At 35.5% G+C, this 27,390-nt stretch overlaps 1 protein-coding gene across 1 annotated transcript in view; it reads left to right on the top strand.

Annotated features, from left to right (window-relative positions):
* Positions 1-2,183: 2,183 nt before the first annotated feature.
* The window catches only part of Nt5c (5' nucleotidase C), an 82,661-nt gene continuing 57,454 nt past the window's right edge, over positions 2,184-27,390 (top strand). Inside the window, exons 1-2 of the mRNA XM_035093375.1 lie at positions 2,184-2,325; positions 12,567-12,753. Coding sequence (XP_034949266.1) covers positions 12,577-12,753 — 177 coding nt within the window. The 5' untranslated portion in view covers positions 2,184-2,325; positions 12,567-12,576. The remainder of the gene's footprint in view (positions 2,326-12,566; positions 12,754-27,390) is intronic.

Below are 27,390 nucleotides of genomic sequence, written 5' to 3'. Positions count from 1 at the left end.
TGCAGTTACTGGCTCGGGAGAGCAGCCAGAATTCTTTTAAACACACACCTCTTCCTTCCCACCACTTTCCACTGCTCCGGCGCAAGAGCCTTATCGAGTCACCTCTTCCGAACATCGCTCGGGCCTCTACTACGAGAAATTCTCCCTCATACAACTTATTAGAGAATATTGGCGTATCGTCGCCACTATAGACATCGCGGCGCTTCTTAATGGCCACCAAGAAGATATTGTAAATTTTCCTGTGCTGGTCTCTGCACCAGAAGTAGTCTAAATTTTTTGAATAGTCTGATTTTCCAAGCAGTTGTTCTGATGGATCTTGTGTGTGCGTCTGTCCATAAGGGCGTGAGGCGTCTATGCCGACATCGTTCGCGCCTTCTATGACAAAGATGTTTAGTCGAACCAACTTGAATGTATTGATGAAATCTGATGAAAGTTAGACTGCCTGATGAGTTCACAATCATCACTATAGATGATTGACTGATGAGTTATTCCATTTTTTCGGAGTATTCTGGAGAGTTCTCTGGGTTTTCACTGGAGCGTTCGACTGCGTGAGTTCTCTGCTAGAACACACGTACCGAGTTGACTGTTACAACGAGTTGTCTGTGGGTTGGCATCATCTGATGATCCCCAAAAGTTGTCCGAGTACGAGCTACGTACAAATACTAGCAGTAACCGATGAATACTGACGACTGCGGATTGTTTTTTCTGGAAACATTGCGTTCTTGAAGCTTATAGATCCTTTGAGAAAGGATATCTACCCATAGGAATCAATTAGGGCAGTCTAATTGGCGTAGACGAGTGAGCAGGAGAGACCTTGAGTATTTTAATTAGTCAGTGAGGAGAAAAATGTCAAGATATAGACGGAATACTTCCGACCAAGTCATAGCACTGTCAAAAACCTGTAAGTTTCTTTATTTCCAATTAATGAAACCTGCGGTGATAACAACCTGCGGAATATATTAAGCTTTGGGAATAATAAAATAAATAGCGTAGATAATAATTTTTTAGCATAATTGCGTACGGGGAGTTGAGACTTCACACTTAGCAACGCAGACTATGAGACGAAAAAATAAATAACAATTTGAATGGTTAACTTATGAACTTCTAAGTTAATTCTATTTGTTGATCATAGCATCCTTAACAACATATACATCTTTCAAGATCAGAAGAGAATAAATAAAGTAGAAAGATTTTTTTTTATAGTTGGTTACAGGGGATTGAGACTTCACATTTAGCAAGGAAGAATGTATATTTATGTTTGTATTAATAATCGGTCAAAAAGGATAAATAATAAATCGATATGCTATCGATTGTCAACAATATACTTGTTAACAGGACTGGCAGCTATAATTATAAAAAATTTGTAAGTTGCTTAATTGATAATTGATTAAGCCTGGTATAATGCATGCAGGCAGCAAGTTACTTATTTTCAAGAATTACAATTGTTGGTATTTGTTAACAATATACTTGTTAACAACACTTACAATTATTATTGTTCAATACTTTTAAATTTTTTAATTGAGAACTAATTAAGCCTGAAGCAATGAATGTAGGCGGCAATAGCCTTCGAATTTCGAAAGATAAGTAGATTAACAATTAACAGAAGTAAAATTTATCTATTTATAATAATTGGAATTGATAGTATTCATTAACAATGTACTTGTTAACAATACTGGTAATAATTATTATTAATCACCCGTATTTTCTTAGTTTTCACTTAATTAAGCTTTGCCTCGATAGATTGCTCAATTGTGTATAATTATTTTTTGTTAATTTGATGATATGTAACATGTAGTTCAATTGACATTTCCATATGACATGTATTTTTAAAGGAATAGTTAATTATGATTGAAACTAAAGTTGAACAATTCTAAATTTAATATTTCTAATTCAATTTTTAATACTTTTATTATGAATAGTTTCATTTCTGGTCACTACGCTAAGTGTTGGAATATTTTGAGATTAGCCTTAACAGGAAATTTTTTTCCTTTGCAGAAATTCAGTTACAAACTATTTAAAGCGTATAAAATCATTTTTATTTTGTTCAAAACAATTGAATACGTCGTAAACAATAGAAGATGGGATTTTTTCAACAAATTGAAGTTCTCATAGCTATAAGCATCATAACTACTCTCTTCGCGATGGCGTTTTCCAGGACGCGTATACCTGCGCTTCGATAAAGGTGCAGAAATACACGTCACTAGCCTGAGGCTTCGCAACATACCACTACGAGTCTCACCTCAATTCAGCCTTAATCTGCGGCCCCAGTTATTTATGGTGTGAGGGAAATCACCGTCCTATTATCAAGAGCGAAACGAATACATAGTAAGTAGTATTCATGAGTTTCCTGAAAAATGTAAAGGTTTAAGTCAACGTTAAGTTTAAGTTAAAGAAAAATTTTAAAATAGAGGCCTGGGTATGACTGTTTTCCCCAAGCTGCTAACTTCCCATTTGGTGCCCTCGATAAGTGAAAACTATTTTACAATCCATATGACGATTTAAACGGAGTTATTTATCTATACGGTCCACATGAATAATGTTTAAATAAAATTAATTCATAGTTCACATTTTGATTCGTTATTCTCGAACTAACCAAGACAAAAAATGTTTAAAATCTCTTTATTGCTATTGTAATCTTTCGAAGAGAATTATTTTAAAGGTAATATCATGCTTTGTTTTCGAAGAATTGACAAAATACCTCATTGACCATTTTTTTTCATCATTACACAGGTCATCAGGTTGTTTACGCGTTTGGGAAAAAGTAATATGTTTTGTGGCCTGTTTCGGACGCATCCTATTCTGCCTGTCGGGCGTGCGCGACAATCTTTAGCGTTACATAAGTCGCTCCATGCCACGCTCCATCGGCAAGAAGCACCCCCTATATATAGTTAAGCAAGTGTGACAATTAAGTCCCTAACGTATTCGCAAAAAGCGTCTCATTTTTTGAAATAGCTTCATTGCTTGCGCCCGTCGTTTATAAATATGAGTAGATATATTAAGGTCTAGATCCCCAGGTACCTATCTACCTCCGGGTACTTTATCTTTTTACTCTCTATGGTGATCTTCGGCAGTTACATTCGTGCCTGCCTTCTGAGGTGGGGTTTATATTCTCGATAGTACGGATTGTTCTTATCCCTGAGTTTCTCTTGCCTATAAGCTTAATCTCCATTTTCATGAAGACTGCCTCTGTTTTCGTTTTTGATAACTCGAGCTTGGCATTCTTGCACCAAGTGAGTAATATATCAACGACTGCCTGTCCTTTAGCCTCGAGGGTTTCCCTTGAGTTTTCATCTATAATGACAATTGAATCGTCCGCATACACCGCATAAAGTTTTCCATGTTCGGATTGGTACTTAGTGAATTTTTTTAGAGCAGTTTTTGTGACTTTAATTCTTCACGTACTAAAGGCCACTATACGTTATCGAATGCGACTGAAATATTGGAAAGCAATGCAACTACGTCACCCACTGTGGATTGTTGCACTGCTTTTCTTACTGTTAGAATTGGGTCTACTGTCGATCGCACTTCCATAAATCCATATTGATGATCTAAAATGTTTCCTTGTTTAAGGACACTAGTTGACAGACGAATTTTTATAAGTCTTTCGAAGATTTTACCTAGTGCTGATAGGAGAGATATTGGTCAATATGATTAGGGTCTGCTACATCTTTGTCCGGACTGTTCAGGAGCGTAGGAATTGTTTTCTCCTTCCAAGCCCGAGAAAAGACACTTTGGGACAAGCATTTGTTTAAGAATGCTAGAAATTTTTCTAGAAGTTGTTTAGCTCTGCGGGCTTTTTTATCCTTTATTGTTGTAACAACTTATTTAAATTCCTCTCTATTGAATAGTTCTACATCCGCTGTGTTGGGTAAGTTCATAGCATTCATCTTTATTCTGCTCTGTTCATCCGTATCCATCTCATGATGGTCATCCACAACATGGACTGCCAGCAATCTCTCGGCTGTTTTTTTGACGTTTAAGTTTATTCTCCGGAACAGCGAATTCGATTGCGTCTGAATTTTTCAAAATTATAGATGGCATTGTAGGAAAATTTATAAAGCTACTTATTGTTTATTCAAATTGTTAAGAACAATTAAATTTGTTACAAACAATGGAAAACGGAATCTATCCAATATTTTTAACTCTATCCACGAAAATATTTTTTTTTTTACTAAAGTTGAGTTACAAACTAAAAATACGTATAAAAACGTAATCTTTTTGTTAATAGCAATTGAATCTGTTATCTAAAATCGAAAACAGTATCAATTCGGTACACTTTAACAATACAAAGGCGGAAGGTACGTGGTGAGATTTATTTAACTTGATACAATCAACGTTATATTATTCTTCAAGTAAAAAATATGTAGTAAATAAAAGGTAAAAATAGGTGTCCGGCTATTTAATTTGCAACATGGCATTTAAAACTTTAGATAATTTGAATGAAGAAATGAAAATCAATGAATCAGTAAAATGTCGAATTTAATTATACATAAAAAGTTGAATAAATTGAAATAACTTTTTATCTAATAAAATATCTATACTGATTTTCACTATTATTTATGAAACAGAAAAAGCGGAAGAGGACAAGTTTGACCTTCTAACAGTGCGTTGAAATATCGGGTAGATAGAAAGCTGGCGAGTCAACGACAAATTTAGCTAGTAAATTCGTAGTTTGCGTATCAACAAAATCTCTAAATGCATTCGGTATTTATGAAATGTCATCGTTTTTAATTGGCAAATCTAGAAAACCTAGATTTTTTTAGCAAATGAAACAATATCTCATACATTACAGTCATCAAAATAGTGCATGGATGAATAACGAAATAATGAAGAATTGGTTTCTTACTTGTTTCATCCCAAAAGTTGAGAAGTCCTACGACCATTGAACGCCGAGTATCTTAATCTAAGAATCAACAGTATTTGGAATGAATTATTCTTCATAGTTTTTTTCTAATTCAGTACGTTTTATGATACAATCAACATAACAATAGAAAACTTGGCGTGACTGTTACTCATTAATTGGTTTAGATATTTTCAATGTAACAAAAATTTCACGTTTCTATAAAATCTTAACAGTCGTGCCAAGTTTTCTGTTGTTATGTTAATTGTATCATAAAACGTACTAAATGAAAAAAAAAAAATTCATTTCGAATATTAATTTTTGACAAATACAATGAGTGTAAAGTTGATATTATAAAACAGTATTAATAAAAAAATATATAGTTCATAACCATTTTCAACTATTTTCTATAATACATAGTTGTACTGTGCACTTCTTTATTAGTGTATTAAGCCAGTTTTAAATTTTTTAAAAATACAAAAAAAATCAGCCTACATCTATAACCGAATTACCACTCACACACTCACTCAGTACGAGATCCTTAATACTTTACACTCTATTGACTTAAAATTCGGTATTAATAAATTCTTTATTAATTAATAGGACACAGTAATGAATGTTATGTTATGAGTACAATTATAATTTATGTTGAATGAGCCCTATTTTTGCGTGCAGTTTGGAATCATAATGTAACATAGCAGGGATTTTCTAATTAAGCTGATGTTTCACAACCCGTATATAATTTGTTGTGTTCGGTAGCATTGAATATTTATATAACTTCCATGATCTGAAATCCACTAGAATCGGCAGGTCTTTTGTGATGTAACTTAACAGTTCTACCCTTTTTATGTCTGCAACAGTCATATGAGAAATAATCCATTTTATATTAATGAGATTGAACCTTTCTTTACGATCTTCCTCTCATACAGTTGCATTAAGCTCGGTATTTGAAAAAGTAAGTATTAATTCATGTTTGGCATTGACAACTATCCGATAGTAAACTTCAATGAATTTCAATAGCATATCTGACGGTATCGAAACATCAAAGTATCTATTATCATTCAATAGTTTTTACTATCAGTTACACAACCTGCATTATCAAGTAATTTTGTTGACCTGGATGAAGAAGTACATATCCCTTCATCAGACTTCTGAGACCAATATTTTTGCTTCGATCAATCTCAACACCATTCAATTCATATCGTATTCCTCCGAACAAATAGCATACAGCTGTATTAACGAATCTTGATGTATCTGCTACAACATTTTTGTTAGGTTTTGTAAATGTTTCCGTGATACGAAGGAAACTTTCGCTCAGCAACAGACACGAATCTTAATGTTGAACTGAAATATATGATTTATCATTAATATTACATGTTGTAGATACGTACGTTTAATGAGTATGCACCTCAATAGACTCATCAAATATGACACCTTTGCTCGAATTAGTAGAATAAACACATGTAAATGATTCTAAGAAAATTTTCTCAAACTAAGCTCAGAGTGTTATTCGCATACTATTAGCAAGTAAATGACCATTTCTAGAATTTTTGCCTGTCTGCCGGTCCAGAATAATCTCAGAAACGGGTGGACTAATTCTAATGAAATTTTTCAGATATAACGAATAGGATCTCAGAAGTAATGTAGACTAAGTATCGATTATGTTAATAGTTGAAAACAATTTCACTTAGTATAAACAACTCAAAAAGAGATTTTTGTAATAAATTTAATTCCTTTCAACGTAATATTTTTTCTTATATGAAAAACAGCTACTAAGAATGTAAGATGAATGGACGTTAACGTTTTTTGTTCATACTAATTCAATATGTCATTAAAAGTCAGAATAGGTTCAATGTAATTAATTGTCCTGAGTTCTTTGAAGAGGAAATTCTTTCTTTTACAAAAATAAAGTTACTAACTATATAAAATAATCGGAAACGGTCACTTTTCGTTCATAACAATTGTATTGTGCGTATAATATACACGAATCAATTCTTTTTCTTTGAATCTCAGCACAAAGTAATACGTCTCTGAAATTAAGTCATTTATACGGATTTTCTGCTGCAAAACTTCACGTAATCAATCTATAATCATGAACATGAGTATGTAACATTGATAGATTAGAATACAGAATACTGAGTATACTGGTAATAATTTATTCTATTGGAAAATTTACTATTTACTATTCATAAATGAGTTTGTTATTTTGACTTGATATAATTTTTGTCATTCAACTGTAAATAAACAAAAGGAAGAAAACAAAATCAGGTCATCATTGATTTATCGATAAATTTTTACTGTAAAAAACAAATGATATTTAAGTATAAAATAAGTGAATTATCTTCATTACGAATTTTAATTGGAAATCAATGATAGTACCAGTTACCAAACTTTCAGAATAATTGCAATGTGTGTTCAAATACATATTTAACTTCCCATTAAGAAGTTATTGTAATTGAGTCAATTAGTGAAACCTAAATTTTCATCAAATCGCTACATTTCAGGATATTAGCAGGCATACTGACATGTTTTTTAAATGATGTGTGTGCGTACGTATGTATGTATGTACGGACGTCAGCATTTTTTTCATTTTCGATATCATAAGAACCGATCAAGATATCAACTTCAACTAAAACTAATTCGAAATGTATTATTACCACGAAGAATTAAAAGAAATTTGGAAGAATTCAGTTCAACCGTTTTTTTTCAAACACAATAACTAATAAAACATGAAAATACTAGCTATTTAAAAGTAAGACAATCGTAAAAAAGTGGTTGATTATAATTAACTAATTAACCCATTAACGCCGAAGAATCGTGTTTTTTTTTCTCATTTTCAAGCTAGATTCTTATCATCGAAAAAAAATCATTTGCAAATAAAAAATATGTTCCCTTGTACTTTCGAGTGTCCTCTTTCCGAATCCGGAGTCAGAATGAAGTTTTGTCGATTAGAAAAAAAAATATGGCCGTTTTTAAACAAAAAAAACCGAAAAAATCGAAGACATTTTTTTTTCAATATTTTTTTTCTCATTGAAGACGCTCAAGGAGCCCCCCTTTTTCTTCAACCATGAGTGCACAAAATAGTTGTAGTTTAAGAATATATTTTTTTAATTTGTCGACATTGACATTTTCACCCCCAAAATGGCGCTTTTCATCCCTTCAGCAGGAAGACAATTTTCACTCTCGGTGCCCGACAAAAAAAATATTCAAATCTTAACGAAAATTGGAATCCCGGGGTTTTCAAGGTCGCTGATTACGATTCCGCCCTCAAAATTCAAAAATTCAAAATGGCGGATCCAATATGGCGGACCCAAATTCAAAAACTTATTTGAATCGGATGAAATGTGGCACTCGGGGGTTTTCGAGGTCGCTAATTACAAATCTGTCCTCAAAATTCGAAAATTCAAAATGGCAGATCCACTATGGCGGACCCAAATTCAAAAACTTACTTGAATCGGATGAAATGTGGCACTCGGGGGTTTTCGAGGTCCTTGATAACGAATCTGGCATCATCATTTCAAAATTCAAAATGGCGGATGCAATATGGCGGACACCTTCCCATTAACGCCCAGTTATTATCTAACGTTTATTGAAGAATTGACAACTTTATATATTGACAAATTGACAAATTTATAGAAATTCATCACTTCGCATTACTCAACGAATAAACTTATAATTCCTTTTTCTACTCTTAGCATTACCCAGAGAAAACGACATGGACGTGGTAGAAATCCTTTCTCCTTTGGGGTGCTTGATTTGAGTGAGTCCCCTTGCCTCTCACTTTTTGGGGTGCTTGATTCGAGTGAGTCCCCTTGCCTCTCACTTTTTGGGGTGCTTGGTTGTAAATGCGCCCTTTGCTTATCCCCGAAGCCTGATTACGTGTTTCGCTTTCATACAAGCACTACAGAAATAAGCATTACAGTCCTTACAGTACGTATATGTTCTTATTGGATAGATTGAACAACGAGCTTGTTTGCTGTGACGGAAAGTATCGTGTGCTTTGTTCCGTTTTAGTTTTCCCCTCTCTAAGTAATATTTAGCAATCGAAATTGCGAATTGCTTTGAACCCATTTTTTTTGTTTTATCTCCAGATGCGTTGAAAATCACGACTGAGTTCACAATGGCGGCCTGAATAAATCTAATAAAGACGACCCATGTCCATTTTTTTGAACGGATACTTGGAAGCAAGTTGTTGCAATGTCCATCGTGCACGTCTACTCCGCCCATGAATTTATTGTAGAGATGAAATGCTTGTGGAAACGGAATCTCAATTTTTGAATGTGCACTCGAGCTAAATCTCTTAGACGGTAGTAGAGGAGTTACCCCTGCAGCGGTAGAAGCGATCGAAACTGGTTTCGAGTCTACGATAGTTATGTAGTTTATTCCGCTGTTTTGATCATGCTTTACAACATACGTACCTCGTGGAGACTTTTTGTCGATTACATTTTTTTCTTTGACTCGATTTTCTCTTATAGTTCCTGTACATTGTAAACCAAACTTTTTCAAATGTACTAGTAGATCGAAATTCGTAAAAAAATTATCGCAGTAAAGATGGAACTGAGATATCTTCTTAGGAAGGATAGATTTGAGAAATGGATCCAATAATTCCATCACTACACGAGAACCTAGAGCACTTTTACCCAATTTATCTCCAATTGATGAGGTTTTTCCACAATATAAATCGAGATTCAACAGGTATCCATCGGCGGTGCAGAGACCCCAAAATTTTAGTCCGAATCGTATGGGTTTTCCCCGGATAAACTGTTTTAGCGATGTTCTTGCATATGATTTGGCCATCATTTCGTCAACAGATAACGCAGTCTTCCACAAGCCAAACTGACGAATATTTCTCTGAAATAATTGTAGTAATTTACGAACGCGCCATGCCTTATCACTGGGATCATTGTCTTTAGGCATCAAATACTTTAATTCTGATTTGATTTTCTCAAATGTATCGCGTTGCATTGCACTAGAAACCACCTCACATAATAAGAAGGGATCAGTTGACCAATAGTCTCTTTGAGATTTTCTTTTATTGAACGAGCTTACAATGATGATGCCAATGAAAGTATTCAAATCATCCAACTGCAATTCAAACCCATTCTCGTTACATGAGTCAATAATGTATGTTTTCATTTCCATGCAGAAAAACTTTTCAAACAGTTGTATCGGCTCACTTTTTTGAATACTTTTTTTTACACCGTCAGTTAGTAATAATTTGTCTTCAGTCTCATTCGGGTAGCTCTTTTCACCAACCATCCACTTATATTGGTGATCTCCTTCCAATTTACATTGATTATCTGTGTAATTTTCCGATGCTTGTTTATAAGTGATACTCGAAAGGTGATCGTTTGATTCAAAATCAGAATCGGAATCACTAGAACAACCAGAATTGTCTGGATTCGGAATCGCGACGAGCTCGTCAGAATTATCGTCAGAAGTATCCATTTCAAACTCTACATGAGAAGGAATAGATTGCCTTGGTCGTTTTCGAGACATAATGGTAATATTGTCGATATTCTCACGCTGCCGATGAGATAAGAATTATCGAAGAAGTGAATTCACTCAGGAGCAATAAAGATGATAAAACAATATTTTATGAATAAATTTTGTTGAGGTACTGAGCTGAAATTTAGGTATATAAGTGAGTTCGATTTAGTCTCAAGACGAAAATAGAAACCAAATTACTCAGATAAGGAATATTGGCAGACCTAAAATGAACACAAAAATTCTGAGCTAATATTTTTTACAGAAAATAAAATATCATTAGCAATGTGAACGATCCACACTCCACAAACGTGAAAAATTGAAAAAAGATGTAATAGGCATATACAAAACTTATTTGCAGACAGAAATATTTATGGATAATAAATATATTTGTATCAGGGATAATATTCAATGATGACCCGTATAAACAAAAACGAGATGAAATGTAAAAAAATCGGAGATTTCTCAGCCTCTGCAACGTCAATTTCATTCGACACATGAAAAATATAATATATGATCATAAAATGTGAATCAATTGAATGATTATTATTTACATTTATATGAAGTTGTCAATTCTTCAATAAACGTTAGATAATAACTGGGCGTTAATGAGAAGGTGTCCGCCATATTGCATCCGCCATTTTGAATTTTGAAATGATGATGCCAGATTCGTTATCAAGGACCTCGAAAACCCCCGAGTGCCACATTTCATCCGATTCAAGTAAGTTTTTGAATTTGGGTCCGCCATAGTGGATCTGCCATTTTGAATTTTCGAATTTTGAGGACAGATTTGTAATTAGCGACCTCGAAAACCCCCGAGTGCCACATTTCATCCGATTCAAATAAGTTTTTGAATTTGGGTCCGCCATATTGGATCCGCCATTTTGAATTTTTGAATTTTGAGGGCGGAATCGTAATCAGCGACCTTGAAAACCCCGGGATTCCAATTTTCGTTAAGATTTGAATATTTTTTTTGTCGGGCACCGAGAGTGAAAATTGTCTTCCTGCTGAAGGGATGAAAAGCGCCATTTTGGGGGTGAAAATGTCAATGTCGACAAATTAAAAAAATATATTCTTAAACTACAACTATTTTGTGCACTCATGGTTGAAGAAAAAGGGGGGCTCCTTGAGCGTCTTCAATGAGAAAAAAAATATTGAAAAAAAAATGTCTTCGATTTTTTCGGTTTTTTTTGTTTAAAAACGGCCATATTTTTTTTTCTAATCGACAAAACTTCATTCTGACTCCGGATTCGGAAAGAGGACACTCGAAAGTACAAGGGAACATATTTTTTATTTGCAAATGATTTTTTTTCGATGATAAGAATCTAGCTTGAAAATGAGAAAAAAAAACACGATTCTTCGGCGTTAATGGGTTAATAATACAGTTATAAAAATTGACCTTCCATCGTCAGTATATTGCATAGAAACAAATTTTTAAATGCATAAGTTTTATGGCAACTGTTCTAATCTATTTTTTTATGATTTACTATGTGAGTCAACTTATTATTACAAGTATATTTTCTATTCAATTAAAGCATGCAACCCGAGTCAGGCTATTGATCTGTCCAAATGTGTCAACTTTTGCAGAAACTAATAAATTATTTACAATATCAAAATCAACAATATTCTTATCTGATATAAAAGTTATGGTAACATTATGAATAGTATTAATACGAAAGTTTGGTGACTTGTACCAAATTTCAATGACAGTTGAAGAGTATGTATAAATAAATCCTCATTTATTTACACGTATGAAAGAAATTTTGAATTTTAAAAATAATGTGAAATCAGGTCATCATTGATTAATTCGGAATAATGCCATGGAAATCAATTTTCAATCATAGATCCGTAAAATCCTGAAGAATTTTTATATTTCTATATATTAAAACGTATTTTAACGTTTTTTTGTGCATCTATATAAATGAAAAAAATGGTATTTTCAATGATTGATCATCATATTTTTAGGCGTAATGATTTGTCTGATTATTTTATGTCTTCCATTTATGATATTATTTAAAAAAATCTTTTATGGATAATAAATCTCACACCAGGAATAACAGATTTTTGTGATATTCTAACTGCATTTTTTATTGCAATTTGTCTCTCTGAAAAAGAAGCCATAGTTTTTTCAAATTAAATTCTCATTTTTCTTAGCATTGTTAATATCAATTGATTACTACTATTGAAATGTATATGTTTCATGTAAATATATGATGTGTTTGTTCATTTATATTTTCAGCAATAAAGGCATGACGTATTTGGTGGGTGAAGACTGGAAAAACTACTTCGATGTTGTAATAGTTCAAGCTAGAAAACCCAGATTTTTCACCGACGAATCAAGACCCCTTCGGATATATGATGAGATTGAAGATACGCAACTCTGGGATCGAGTGACGAAATTACAAAAAGGAGTTATATATCTTGAGGTACTGAAAAAATTTCATTCAAATAAAACACTATGATGAAATTTTTTATGCAGGATCAATATTTATGTACGCTTAAAGACCGACATTTACTTCTTCGTGCAATTCTTGTAGAAATTTTTATCCAAAAAAATTCGCACATGTACAAGTTTCCTTTAATTTACCATAGTTACCAAATGAGACAGAAAATTAAGGCTAATACAGCACACCATGTTTGTCCAGAATAGGGTTAAGTAGGGAAAGCTTTATTGAAACATGTTAAAAAAACGTAAATAAAGGCAGATGGAATATACGATTAACTGCTCCACTGCTTGATTGATTGAAGAGTTCAAATAGCTACAAATTCTTGGTAAGTAGTGCAAAGAAGGCGTCATAGAAGTAAAATTGGATTATGTATGATACATTCTTTCCCTGATAAATATATTGGCATTATATCGTTCATTTGTACTAACGTGGGGACAGCAAAGGTGTGGGGTCGTTAAATCGAATAGAGGTTCCGTGTGTAGTACGTACTCAGTAAGTGTATTTATCTACTTAAACCCCAGAGCGCACTATTTCACTATTGCTGGGATGGGAAATCTCGTTATAAATAATTTCTTCTGAACTTGTAGACGCTATTGAATCGCTCATTCAATAATTTGTGACGTTTCAACTATTAAAACCCATAAAAATTGTTACAATCATCAAGAGATACAGTAGTGTCTCGTGCGCAAAGCATGAATTGCCGCCATCTTCCCCTTACGTCACGACGAGTCACAACCGTGTCTTTGTATAAGTTTTAAAATGATTTTTGCAGGTAATCATTTTTTAAATAAAAATTTTTTCTTCATTCTTATATGAACATTGGCAGAAATCGAGAATTCGCACGGAAAGCAGTATTTGGCTTTCGATTATGCATACTGTTAATTATTATTACTGTTTTATTCATAATCTACGACATTAATTGAAATTCGTTGCGCGAAAATTACGTAAAATGAGTTTATTCATGGAGTTGATGATCAGAGTTTTTGATTGCTATTAAGTAACTGATGACAAAATTGATAACAAGTTAATCTTGCCCGAGCGCTTATATACAAATAATAAAAGTATTTTCTAAATAATTCTATATTTTTTTAATATTTCTTTCAAGTTGATATGTACCAAAACTCGTGGAACGCCAAAAAAGGCGTGACTATTAAGATTTCATACATGTGCGAAACTTTGAAAATATTTTAGGCAATTAGTAAGTAACAGTCACGCTAAGTTTTTAGTTGTTATGTAGATTGTGTCATAAGATATACTAAATTAGAAAAAAAAAATTATTTTAAATGTTATAAATTCTTAGATTTAGATACCTCGCGTTTAATGTTCTTACGACTTTTTGTGTTCCATCAGTATGGACTTACTTGCTCATGTTAATCTACTGCAATTCTCAGGATCAAGTTGCCTCTGCCGTTCTCGAATGTTCTAGGCTTCCTTTCGATTCTAGTAGACTGAACTATATAGTCGTTGTCACTTTCTGTGTTGAGCATATTTATTTATAGATACAGAGACATAAACGTGTCGGATATACATTTTATGCACATTAGGATAGAATTCAGAGTAAAAATATGTGTTGAGAAAATCTCAACTTGTGAATTAACCTAACCGTTTAAGGATAGGGATGATTGTGCCGGAACAGAGCAAACGGAAGTCAGGTTTTATAACAAAAATAAAATATCTTTATTTTCAGCACTAACAGGTACACTAAATACACTGACAAACTTGAGTTGTTAACTAGGAAGACTGAATGTCGCTCAAAATCACTGAATGTCTAATTTTAATTCTTGAATCTAAATTAAATGTCCAAAAAACTACTCAACTTGGTGTGTTCGGTATTATTGACCTCCCACACGAGCTCAGCACGCTTCTCAAGTTGAGCAAGAATGTGATTGTGCACGTGGCGTTAGCCTATCAATGCAATGCAAAATGAATTTGATGAAATGTCTTAAATTCACAATGAAATATCGTGAAATATTACTTGATTATAGATTTAGAGTAAAGCCTGAATGTTTCTGATGATTTACAATAGCACTAGTACTGATGATTGACTTAAACTTGTAAGATTTGTGAAGAATGAATAAGAATGGCGTGTAAACGTGAACGAGAACAGTGAAAGAATGGCGACAGGAACTTCATTAGTCAAAGGAGACACTCAAAAGTAGTCAAATGAGTGACTAGATAAAGAATTATTGATTATTAGGTCGATTGATTATCGACCCAGTCCCAAGATGGCCGCCGAAGTTCCTGTCAGCTGGCAAATTCAAATTGAGAATTAATCAATTCTCAATAATATGTATAAGGTAGAGTGACGTTCTTAATACTGAGTACTACACAGAGTAGGTTTCACGATAGGGTCCACGAGTCACTGAAGGATCAGCAACTTAGTTGAGGGAGTAGATCGCATCCAATACTAGAGCTCTTGACGCAATGCGTTGGGGTCACCTATTACCGTTACTTGGACGTTCTTTTGGTCACAGCTACTCTTACTAAATTAAGTTCGCAAATAGTAGCAAGATGGGAGACAAAGTTAAGCCTCTCAAAGGAGTTTTCCTCCTACAAGAAATTGCTTAAGTTTCTAAAGGTTACTGCAATCGTCTAGGAGAGTTTTGAGCGTTCACAGGAGGAGCTACCAGCTACAAGCACGTCTACTACGAGTAAGGTACCTTCGGGTAAAAGTCAGCAGAGTAAGCCATCTACGAGTTAACCATCGTCAAGTAAGGTGTCAATTAGTACAGTCCTTGCAAAAATATTTGAGGACGCACTAGCAGAGGAGCTCTCATCGTTCTCTGCAACGAGAAATAAGCCGGCTGTCAGCTACACAGTAACTTCCTCATCAGGAACTCCGGCTAAGAAGACTGACGCCCCCAACGAGTGTGCAATGTGTCGCCAGAAGCATTTTATCCTCTGGTGCCCAAAGTTTAGAGCCCTTCGGTAAATAAGAAGGTCAAGACCGTGAAGAAGCGATGGCTCTGCTTTAACTGTCTTGGACGGCATAGCGTCTGTTACGTCCTGACGAACTTCACTTAGATTTTAGGTTAAAGAAAATAATTATACCACTACATTCATAACCTCAAGCATACAGTTTTAAAATTACCACCAAGTCCAACGCACATGTACGTGCAGCAGGCGAAAGCCAATGCGCACGCGCTTGGACTTGTAGCAAAACTGAGTCAACCTTCTACACCTGAGCAATGACTCGTAAGGCTATCTGAACGAGTATTGACAACCAAGAGATCATTTTCCAACCGAGAGCTAGAATTATCTAAGAGCAAAAGCGATCTGCTGATCGCTGAGATTCCTGAGTCTGCATTCTCTAGAGCTAACAGCACTGAGGCTTCTTCCACTTCCGAGTCTACTTAGTGTGCATTTTCTCCTGAATAATCGGAGTCTGCATTATCTACCGCCAAGAGCCATCTGCTTAAGGCAGCATCACTAGTAAGTAAATTATCTATATTAAGGAGCAATAGACTCAAGACCATGAGTACATTTCCATCTACTACTTCCGAGAATGAATTATCTACAGAGTTGAGCAAACTGCTTAACGCAGACAACATCAACAAAAAGTTGCCTACCAGTGAATTTAAGTACTGGTTCATCGCTGAACCAACTGAGGGTGAATTATCTAATGCACAAAGCAATCTGCTTCATGCAGCAGTCGAGAGCATTAAGTAAATCTTCTGAGAAAGCATTATCTATTGTCGAGAGAGACCTGCATACTGCAGCACCAACTACTCAATGCTCTTATCCATTGTTTGAACGTCGAGAAAAGAGAGGAAAGACCGAAAAACCCTCTGTTCTACTTGCCACAGGCAGAGTACTAGTTATTCATGCTCAAAGAAAGCCTGTCGAAGCACGAATACTTCTTGATCCTGGTTTTGAGCTATCTTTCATCTCAGAGAAATTCTTCAAATTATTGATAGTGTCGAAACAATCATCGGGTATCCCTCCGAAAGGCATTGCAAACTCTTCTGGTAGAATTACCAAAGGAGTCTGTCTACTAAAACTCTAATCAAGATATTCTGAGCTGTCTATACTTACGCAAACTTTCGTTGTTGGTGAACTGTTCTGACTTCGAGTCGGCCGGACGAGAAAACTAACTTAGTGGACTGTAATAATTAAGAGCAGAATAAGAACAAAGGTTGGATGCTAGAAGATTTCAAAAAATAGTTTATTAACACTGAATTGCTTGGGTTTTATAGATTTGATTCAACAATAACCCGTAACTTAAACAATAGAAATTAATAATCACTGAGTTTGGGTGAATTGATCGTACATTAAGTGTTCATACACTTATGAATTGTCTGATGGTTGATTCTTCACCAAAAAAAGTCTCCATCAGTGAATAGCAACATGCACACTATACACCTGAGTTGTTCGAGTGTGCGATGTATATGTGAATGTCCGTGAGGCACTATGGCGTCGACGCCAGTTCAGCTTCGCGCCCAAAGACACTACAACTGACTATCTGGACCACTGGCACTGATGAGAGTAATTTCGATGATTCACGTATGTTCGTGAGAGTTGTCTGAGTCTACTTGACCGTCTTTGGTACTACCAAAGGTGAGCTGACTGCACAACCTGCGATAAGACTGCAAACAATTATACAGAGATGACCGCGTGATTTGCCTGGAGCTAACTGACGCCACAAGTGCTCGACCGCGTGCTTGTTGGCGTCACTAGGGCCGTAGAGTTGCCTTCTGGGCCATGAGGGAAATACTCCCCGATGATTGGTCCAGTGAGTTGACTGAAGCGCCGGTGGACAAGTCCGGCATTAACAATTTTTAAATATTTCTGACTAACTGACTTGGGCCCCTCCAAGTCAGAACATTGTCCCACCATCAGCAACGCCTTTGCTGATCTTCTGCTGGTGGAGTGTATGGTAAGATGACTAGCTTTGTGAGTGGTCTGACGAGTTCTGCTGTTGCTGTCCTGAGTTTGACTGTTCTGATGAGTCCGTCTGATCCTGGGAACACCTTGATCACTCTGGCGAGAGGCCACTTCGTTGGTGGAAACCTCTCGTCCGTGAGTAGTACAAGTAAGCCGACTGTGATGTTGTAAGCGGGGTGTTTCCACTTGGAAATGGCGAGTTGCTGCTGAAGGTATTGTTTTGACCACGTTGACCAAAACGATTGGAGTCGCTGCTGAATAAATTGCCACCTAGACAAGCGTGGCATTGGCACATCTTCAAGTGAAGGCTCTGGTAATGTTATTAGCGGTTCACCAATCAAGAAGTGTGCTGGAGTCAACGCTGAGATGTCTGTAGAGTCGGCTGAGAGAGGTTCGAGTGGTCTGGAGTTGAGGATTGCTTCTATCTGGACAAGCAGTGTGGAAAGCTCTTCATATGTAAAGAGTGAGTCGCCTATAGTTCTGTTAAGATGGAACTTTACTGATTTGACTGCAGCTTCCCATTTTCCTCCCATATGTGGTGCAGCTGGTGGATTAAACCTCCACTCAGTTCCATCCTTTGTCAATACAGCTGCGAGTTGACTGGCCTGTTGAGTCCCCTGCTTGAAGAGTTGTCTGATGAGCGTGTCTGCGCCTTGGAATGTGGTGCCACAATCACTGTCGAGAGTTCTGCAGACACCTCGACGTCCAGTGAACCTTCTGAACGCTGCAATGAATGAGTCTGCTGAATAATCTGTTACAATCTCTAAATGCAGTGCAGATGTAACGAAGCACACAAAAAATGCACATCCAACCCTTAGATGTTTTGGCGCCTCTGCCTTTCCAAGTCTTTAGCGTGATGGGACCAGCGTTATCCACACCACAGACGGCAAATGGTCGGGCTGGAGTGATTCTTGATAACGGCAATTGACCCATTAACTGCTTCGCTCGTTCGCCACGTAAACGAGCACATTTCATACAATGATAAATATAGGATCGTACTGGGAGTCGTCCGCCAATGATCCAGTACGATGATCGTATGAGGTTCAGAGTTGCCTGCGTCCCACCGTGCAATGTTCTACCATGAGCGTCCGCAATGATTAGTCTGGAAAGATGAGTTTTCTGTGGTAAAATTGCAGGATGCTTTGCTTCTTGGTCCAAGCTAGCATTTGCTAACCTCCCTCCAACACGTATGACTCCTTGAGTGTCAATAAATGCTGTCAATCGTGCGAGGGGGTGTAAGACGGGCAGTGAATTTAAGTTGATCTGCTTGATTTCCTGTGAGAAGTACGATTCTTGAGTTGCCTATATCCAAAAAATCCTTGCTCTCTCTAATTCTTGTGGCGTGAGAGGGAAGGTGAGAGATGACTGCGGTACTCGTCTGAGGAGTTGGCTGAATCTGAAGCAAATTGCAGTCACTCTGAGCAATTTGATTAGCCGAGAATGTCTGTATATCATATCCCAATGATAGTCATGTTGAATTGTCTGAGTAACTAAAGTGAGCCCAGGCCGCTCTTCCTGCTGAGCTTTTGAATCGTACACTCATGATTGAGTTGGCCATAATGATTCGTCTGCTGTTAACCACTGTGGTCCTGTCCACCACAGGGGGTGCTTCCGAAGCTGGGATATGCTGATACCTCGAGAAGCACAATCCGCTGGATTTTGTTTGCCAGGTACAAACCTCCAAACGCTGATTGGAGTGAGATCTTGAATTGCTGACACTCTGTTTTTTACAAACTCCTCCCAACGGAATGAGTGAGACTGAATTCAGGTCAAAGTCACTGAGGAGTCTGTCCAACATACAAGTTGAGTTGGCTGAATGTCTAAGTTGGTCCTTACATAAGTGATTAGTCTGGCAAGCAGCAATGCTGCGGTGAGTTCGAGTCCGGGAATAGACATCTTCTTCAATGGAGCAACCTTAGACTTTGAGCAGACTATAGTTGAACAAGTTCTATGATCTGGATAAGTAGCCCGTATGTAAACAACAGCTGCCATAGCTGCTTGTGAGGCGTCAGAAAAGCCATGAAGTTCCACGGTCGATTTCTAAGTAATCTTTAACCATCGTGGAATTGAGAGGTCTAAAACATGTGACAGTTCTGATCTAAAGCTGTTCCACTTGGTGATGATGTGATCTGGGGCTTGGTCATCCCATGAAAGTTTATCCAGCCAGATTTCTTGTAGCAACATCTTTGCTCTGACAATGAAGGGTGCTAGAAATCCAAGTGGATCGTAGAGTTGTGCTGTTTCTGATAAAATAATTCTATTTGTGAGCTTGGACTTCTCACGAGGAGGTTTTGAGTTGAACTTAAATGAGTCGTTCGCTGGAATCCACGAGAGCCCAAGTAATTTCGTTTTGCTGCTCTCAAATGAGTGGATCTGCTCTTCTGATGAGTTGTCTGTAATTGATTGAAGGAATTGAAGTGAGTTGCTGTGCCATTTCGCCAACGGGAAGCCACCTGCCATGCAGAGTTGTCTGACTTGGGTTGAGATGTCTATCAGTTGACTCACGGTGTCAGCACCTCCAAAAACATCGTCCACATATCTTCCTTTTAATAGTGGATCAACAGCTGAAGGGAACTTATGACTTTTATCCTTTACTAGCTGGATCATTGTACGAACAGCCAGAAATGGAGCTGACCTGGTACCATACGTGACCGTTGTGAGTTGATATGGGATTATCTTGGAGTGCTCGTCCACCCACAGGATTCTCTGGAGATCCCAATCATCTTGATGGACTTTGATTTGCCTGTACATCGTTCACTGATAGACCACTAGAAGATGGACTAGAGCCATTAAATACTACACGGAGTTTTGTAGTAAGACTGTCTTCTCTTAAGACACCATGATGAGGCAAATAATACACTGGAGAGTTGACTGGACTTGCCTTGGCTCGTGTCATGTGGTTCAGTGACTCGTATTCTTGCGTAAAGTTGTGATAGAGTTGTGCATATGAGTCATTCTTTGTGAGTCGTCTGATCATGTGTAGTAAACACTGAAGAGCTCTCGCTGATGAGTTGCCTAGAAGAGATGGTGATGCTTTTAGTGGTATTCTCACAATATATCTCCCATCTTGATCTCTTGAATGAGTCGTAACATAATGATCTTCACAAGATTGATCATCTGGGCTGAGTTGGCTGGCTGAAGTCTCTGGAACTTCTTCTTGAACCCAGAATTTTGTCAAGAGATCAGATACTTGCTGGTATGAGTTGACCCTTGCTGCGTGATGAGTTCTCTGACTTGAGTATCTTGTAGGTTGTGGCATTCCGATGAGCATCCATCCAAAGATGGACTCTTGGGCTATTAGAGATGACTGAGGACATTGTTTGATGCCCGCTTTCACAATCAGACCATAACAATCTGCTCCTATTAAGATGTCAATGGGTCTTGGAGTTGAGTAGTCTGGATCAGCAAGTTGAAGAGAGTTGAGAGCTGACCAGTTGATTTCTTTGAGTTGTCTATTCTCCCCATCGTGGAGTTCCGAGAGAGTAGATTATTACAACTAAGCTATGAGTTGCGTTCAACGGGTCCAGTAACACTACATCTGGTACCTCGTTAAACGACCTTCTTCACATTGGTCCAAAAATCCAACCAGATCTATGAGATGTGTTACTTTGAGAAAGAAGATATCGAATTGTATTCGCAACAGACATTACAAAGATGTTCCGTCAGATTAAGGTTCACCCTGAGGAATAGGATCTCTAACGAGTTATGTGGATTGATGATGAGAAGAGAATGGTTCCTTACCAGCTTACTACAGTGACTTATAGCACTAGAAGTGCTCTTTACCTTACTGTAAGAGTTCTGTTACAACTAGCAGAGGATAAAGGTGAGAAATTTCCGCTGGCTGTCAAGCCTATTCTCAAGGGCCGCTACGTGGATGATACATATGAAGGAGGAGAGACAATTGTGGAAGCTATTTCTTCTGCTTATCAATTAAGATCGTTTTGTGCAGCTGGAGGTTTTCCCCTTGCGAAATGGGCAAGCAATTTTTCTGAGGTACTAGCTACAATAGATCCTGAGAGTCAATCATTTGTGATTGAGATTCAAGAGAAAGAGAATTCAGTAAAAGTTTTCGGTATTTCATGGAATCCCATGACTGACCAGTTTCAATTCAAACATTCTGAGTCATCATCTTACCAAGATACTAAGGGAATTGTTCTATCTGGGATTGCTTGACTATTTGATCTTCTGGGGTTTCTAGTTCCTGTGCTAGTGAAAGCCAAAATGCTGATGCAAGGACGAGCCGTTATCTACTGACAAGGAAACCTCGCAAGATGGTCACCGTCGTTTTAGCTGAGGTTTCTATATAATAACCTACGTCGAAATGATGAACCACATATTTTTTTCTTCTGTGGCAAAACGTTTTGAAGGTGTGACATTCACCTCCAAAGTTGACACCCTACAAAGATGATTTTTAATTTTTACATATTTTTAATCGAAATTTTCCAAAACAACCTTGTACGTTAAGAACATCATAAAAAATGATAGAAAATGCCTATATTTACATATTTAAAAAACTTGCGGATATACATTTTTTTTTTTATTAAAAATAACGAAAAATCTATAACTCAAAAACTAAAAATTCTTTTCTAATAATACCAATTTCAATCAAAAGAGCATAAAAAATTACGGCATACGTGTCTTCGCAATTCTTAAAATAACATAAAATTCGATGCCAAAAAAACTATTCTTTTTTTCGAAAAAATTCATAACGAAAAATCTATAACGCAAGAAAAAGGGGAGTAAAAGTTTTCAATCAGATAATACCGTTGGTTGTATAGTATAACTGTGAGTTGTCAAAGAAACTGAAAAAACTGTGCACTCTATTTTTTTTTCTCCCTTCTGGAGCTAAACTCCTTTCTGAATGTACTTCTAACTGAAAAAACTTTGATCAGAATTACATATGTTGTCTAAACCATATGATTGAATTTTCGATTTTACATCGTTAACGAACACTTCTAATGTTTGTTTTAATATTTTACGATCTTTAATCGTTTTTAATGATATGAATTTGTTAATTTTACGAGAAACAATACGATGAGCTCCTTTGAATGATAGTATCCACGTTGAAGATGCTTAAAAACGAAAAACTTCAAATTGTAAATTTTTTTAGCGTATAACGTCCATTTTCTTGAACCGAAATCATGAACTATCATATAATCAGGATTGAGAAAACAGCATTAAAGACGCTATAATAGTCAATAATAATTGTTAATAATATGGAATTGTGTCCATAACAATTGAACATTGTTACTAACGAATGATGATTGACCATGGTTATATTAAAAAAAAAAGTTTTAAATTGTCATCAATAATAAAAATAGGCATCCACTCTATATATTTGAATTCTTTTAACACTCAATTTTTTCTTCTACTGAAATGAAGTAACTAACTATATCAAATGAATAAAAATATACTCATTTCGTTTATTACAATTCGATTTGTTGTAAAGAGTGGGAACGGGTTCTATTCGAGGTGTTTTTCATTTTTTTACTGGTAAGTTGGTCCCATGGACCTTTCGGGTCGCACCTAGACCTCTGCAGAGCACTGATATTATTCACCAGGTTTTTCGATTATTTTTTATGGGTTTATTGCTCAGTTAAAACCGAAATGTCAACCAGTATGAAGTACTTTGATTAGTATTTTTTTTTAAGGATTGATTAGCATTTATATCATTATTAGTGAAAATGATTACAATTTATTAGTCGAAAAAAAATATGAATTTATCCTATTAAATTCAATTGAAGTCATTAAATTTATCATTATGTTCTTCGTCTCAGGAGGTTTATGTATTTTCATATTTAGAATTTGCTCAACACTTCTATTCATAATTATTTAAATGCTAATAATCTGCTTTCGAGCAGTCTTTAATATAAGTATAATCATTCAAATACGAATAATCTGCTTCCGAGCAGTCCATTTGAAATCATATTTATATACATTAAACTACAGTCGACTCGCGTTATAAGTCCGCTTACGGGGCTGTAGGGGAATAGAATTCTGCAAAATATCGTCCCCTAACTCTAACGCAGTAGCCGAGCGAATTTCGTTGTTTTTATTTCTCCTCCATTTGTTTTGATTCTCGCGTTATTAGTCCGCTTCTAATGTTGGTAAAGTGATCAGTAAAATAAGTTTCAAAAAATGTAAGTATGTAATTTGGGTTAAATATTTTTGCTATTTACTAAAAAATACATGATATTGTTCATTATAAATAAATAAGGATCTCAACTATTAACAAACTTTTATCTAAATCTCATAAAATTCAATAAATTTTGTATGTATATACTTTTTTTTTTTTAGAAAAATGATTAATTTACTGCAAATGTCTTAAAAAAGAACTTACACGAAAAGTTCTTCGACTACAACTAAAATGTCACCAGTACAAAGAAATTTCATTCAACAATCAAATAAACAAAATATGAAAGAAAAAAATATTAAAAAACATAGAACAAGCTACTCTTTTAAGGAAAAATTAAAAATACTGAATAAATTAGATAGTCAATCTGTACAGTCTGTATTGGAAGAGTTTAATTTGAGTGATAGAACATTAAGAAAATGGAAAAAAGATAGAAAAAATATTGAAGCAATGTGTAAGCAGAAAAATGTTGCGGATAATAAAAAGAATAGGAAACCTATCCACAAAGAAGTGGAAGATCAGTTGTATTCATGGTTTCTTGAAACTCGTGTAAGTGGAATACCTATATTTGGAACAATTCTAAAAAAAACAAGCATTAATAATTAACAGCGAATTGGGAGGTGATGCACATTTTGAAGCAAGTGATGGTTGGATTGAAAATTGGAAAGCTAGAAAGAATATTAAATCGTTAAGAATTACAGGAGAAAAAATGTCAGCAGATTTTACAGCTGCAAATGATTATGTTCATCATCTAGCTAGTATTGTATCGACTCGAAAACTTACTCGAGCTTAAGTGTTTAATTTTGATGAGACGAGTTTAATTATAAAATCACTGCCTACAACAACGTTTGTTTCTGAGAAAGAGAATCAAGCTACTGGTTTCAAAGCTAATAAAGAGCGTATAACAATTGCTGCGTGTTGCAATGCAGATGGAAGCTTTAAGTTACCTTTATTAGTTATTGGGAAGTCCGCAAAGCCTCGATGCTTAAAAAATATTTCAATAAAAAAGTTACCTGTAACCTGTCGATCACAAAAAAATTCTTGGATGGATTTAAACATTTTTACCGAGTGGTTCGAAAACATTTTTGTTCCTCGAGTACGTTTTTTTTTAATTTCAAATAATTTGCCTCTTAAAGCTCTGTTAATTATTGATAATTGCAGGGCTCATAAATATTTAAAAGACGGTGATATAGAAATCAGTTTTTTACCTGCTAATGTAACATCAATAATCCAACCCTTAGATCAAGGTATTATAGAATGCATGAAAAGACACTACAAGTTCAATTTTGTTTCAAAAGCCGTTGATGCACGAAAAAAAAAAGAAGCAATCTCTACTAGACTTTTTAAAAGAAGTTGATCTTCGACATGTTATTACGTGGATCGATGATGCTTGGCAAAAAATTAGTGCTAAAACTATCTATAAGTGCTGGAATAAACTTCGGTACATTGAGAAAAAAAGTATTGGTACTCAAACAGAAGAAGATCATTCAAATTCATCAATATTACTTCTTGATGCTGTCGCCGTAGAAGTAGATGATTTGAAGAATGAAGAGGATTTTATGGTACAACAAATAACATCAACATTAAACCAAATAGAAGGGTATGAGAATGCAGACCAGACATGTATTGACAATTGGATGTTGGAAGATAATAAAATAGGTAATTCTTTTTAGATGTATTTGGATTAAAAGGAGTAAAATACTTTTAATTAAATAGAGAAAAATAATTAATTTTTTGAATAAAAAAGTTTTGTTGAAATGATTAAGAAATATCAATTCCTTTTTATATTTTTAAAGATAATTAAAGCTTATTATATAACATCAAAGTTCAGCTTTCAGCTTATATTTATTTGCGTAAATTGAATTATTAATAAAAAAATTCTGAAATATGTTTCTTAGTAAATCCTTCAACATTGGAAAATATTTCACAAGAGTATGAACCTATAGAAGAAGAATCCTCGCATACTTCTCCAAGTTATCCTACTTCCCAATCTATTGAATCTAACACTACACCATCATTCGTTACAGAATCCTATAATATACTATACTGTGAATAAAAAATTGAAAGATTTTAAAAATTATCATCAACATTGATAGTAAAATTATTTTAATATTATAATATTAAATTGCCAAATAATAAAAAAAATTTATTCATAAAAAATAGTAAGAATGTTTTATTACTTACATAAATCCTTTTTCCTTAATTTCTCTAAATTTAATTTCAACGTTTTTGAAAAGGTTTGAGTATTTAATATGCGATAAATTTTATATTTATGTACCGGCCTTATAACGCGAGAGCGGAGAGCATTTTTTTAGCATGTATGGTGGGGGGAGCATTTCGGGAGAACTTCAATGTAGCGGACTTATAACGCGAGTTGACGGTAGTATTTTTTTAACCTTTTTTTATTGAAATTAGAACAATAATGAATATCAAAGATAGATAAAATTCAAATGAGATATTAAATGGAAATCGTTTGAGTGATGAAACAATAGATCATTTTGCACAACTTTTACATTATCATTTTGGCTATAATTTTATAGAAAGTTGGAAAACATCAATTCCTGACTATATTCCATCTTTTGATTCAAAAAAAAAACGTATTCAAATCTTGCATAGTAGAGATTCAGGGTATCATAATTGTGACGAACATGTTTCGGATCATTGGGTTTGTCTGTACTGAAGCAGTTATGTACAACAATGTTAGGATCTCTGAATGATAATACGTCAGAAAAATCGTCGACGCCGATGATGAACCTCAAGTTACAAACACTCACAATATGGCAGGCAGAATGGGAAGCGTCGGAGACAGGTCGCAAAACATACCAATTCTTCCCGAACATAGCAGATAGGCTTGAAAAAAATTGGATACGCCTGAAATACCTGATGACGCCAATATTCACAGGACATGGCATATTTCGTGCACAATATGCCACCGAAATAGACCCAACCTGCCCTAATTGCAATAGGGGAGACGACGACATAGTGGAGCACTTCTTGCTGCACTGTCCCGCATATAGAGACAAACGTAGGGATCTCATATGGTTCATACGTTCGGAAACGAACGTTGACCTTAGCCTAACGTGACCTGAAATAGCGCCAAAATTCGTCTAAACGGAGGACACATATGAGGCACTCAAACAATTTGTCAAGGCGTGCACGGGAGCAGCAATGCCCAACACACAGAATCCTCCGCCCCGTAGAAGTAGTAGGTCGTTACCAGCGCCATAAAACATAGCTCGTGAACTTCATTGATCCACACCTGGGTGTGGTCGGAGCACCTAGGCACAGGTTGCCGGCCTGCAATCTTCGCAGAACACCTGTAACCTGTGAATCAAACAGATAGAGTTATGCTCTATAAGACGAGGTACTCAAATAAAATGTCGTTCTCAGGAAAGGGAAACAAGGATTTGACACCATTGTATCTTAATCCAAAATTATTTTAAAATAATAATTCTAAGCAGTTAAATGAGAGTGAGCAAAAGCTCATATCCTTTAATAATAATAAAAATGAACGTTTGAAAAGAAAAAGCTATTTGAAAATAAACACGATAAGTGTTTGAATATCAGTAATAGTTATATTGCCATTAGCAACGACCGTT

The sequence above is a fragment of the Chelonus insularis genome, unplaced genomic scaffold (genome assembly GCF_013357705.1).
Source record: "Chelonus insularis isolate UGA/USDA-ARS -01 unplaced genomic scaffold, ASM1335770v1 contig_96_pilon, whole genome shotgun sequence".
In the NCBI taxonomy this organism is placed as follows: domain Eukaryota; kingdom Metazoa; phylum Arthropoda; class Insecta; order Hymenoptera; family Braconidae; genus Chelonus; species Chelonus insularis.
Note: the sequence above shows the minus strand (reverse complement) of the source record. Positions and strands in the feature narration are given on the sequence as shown.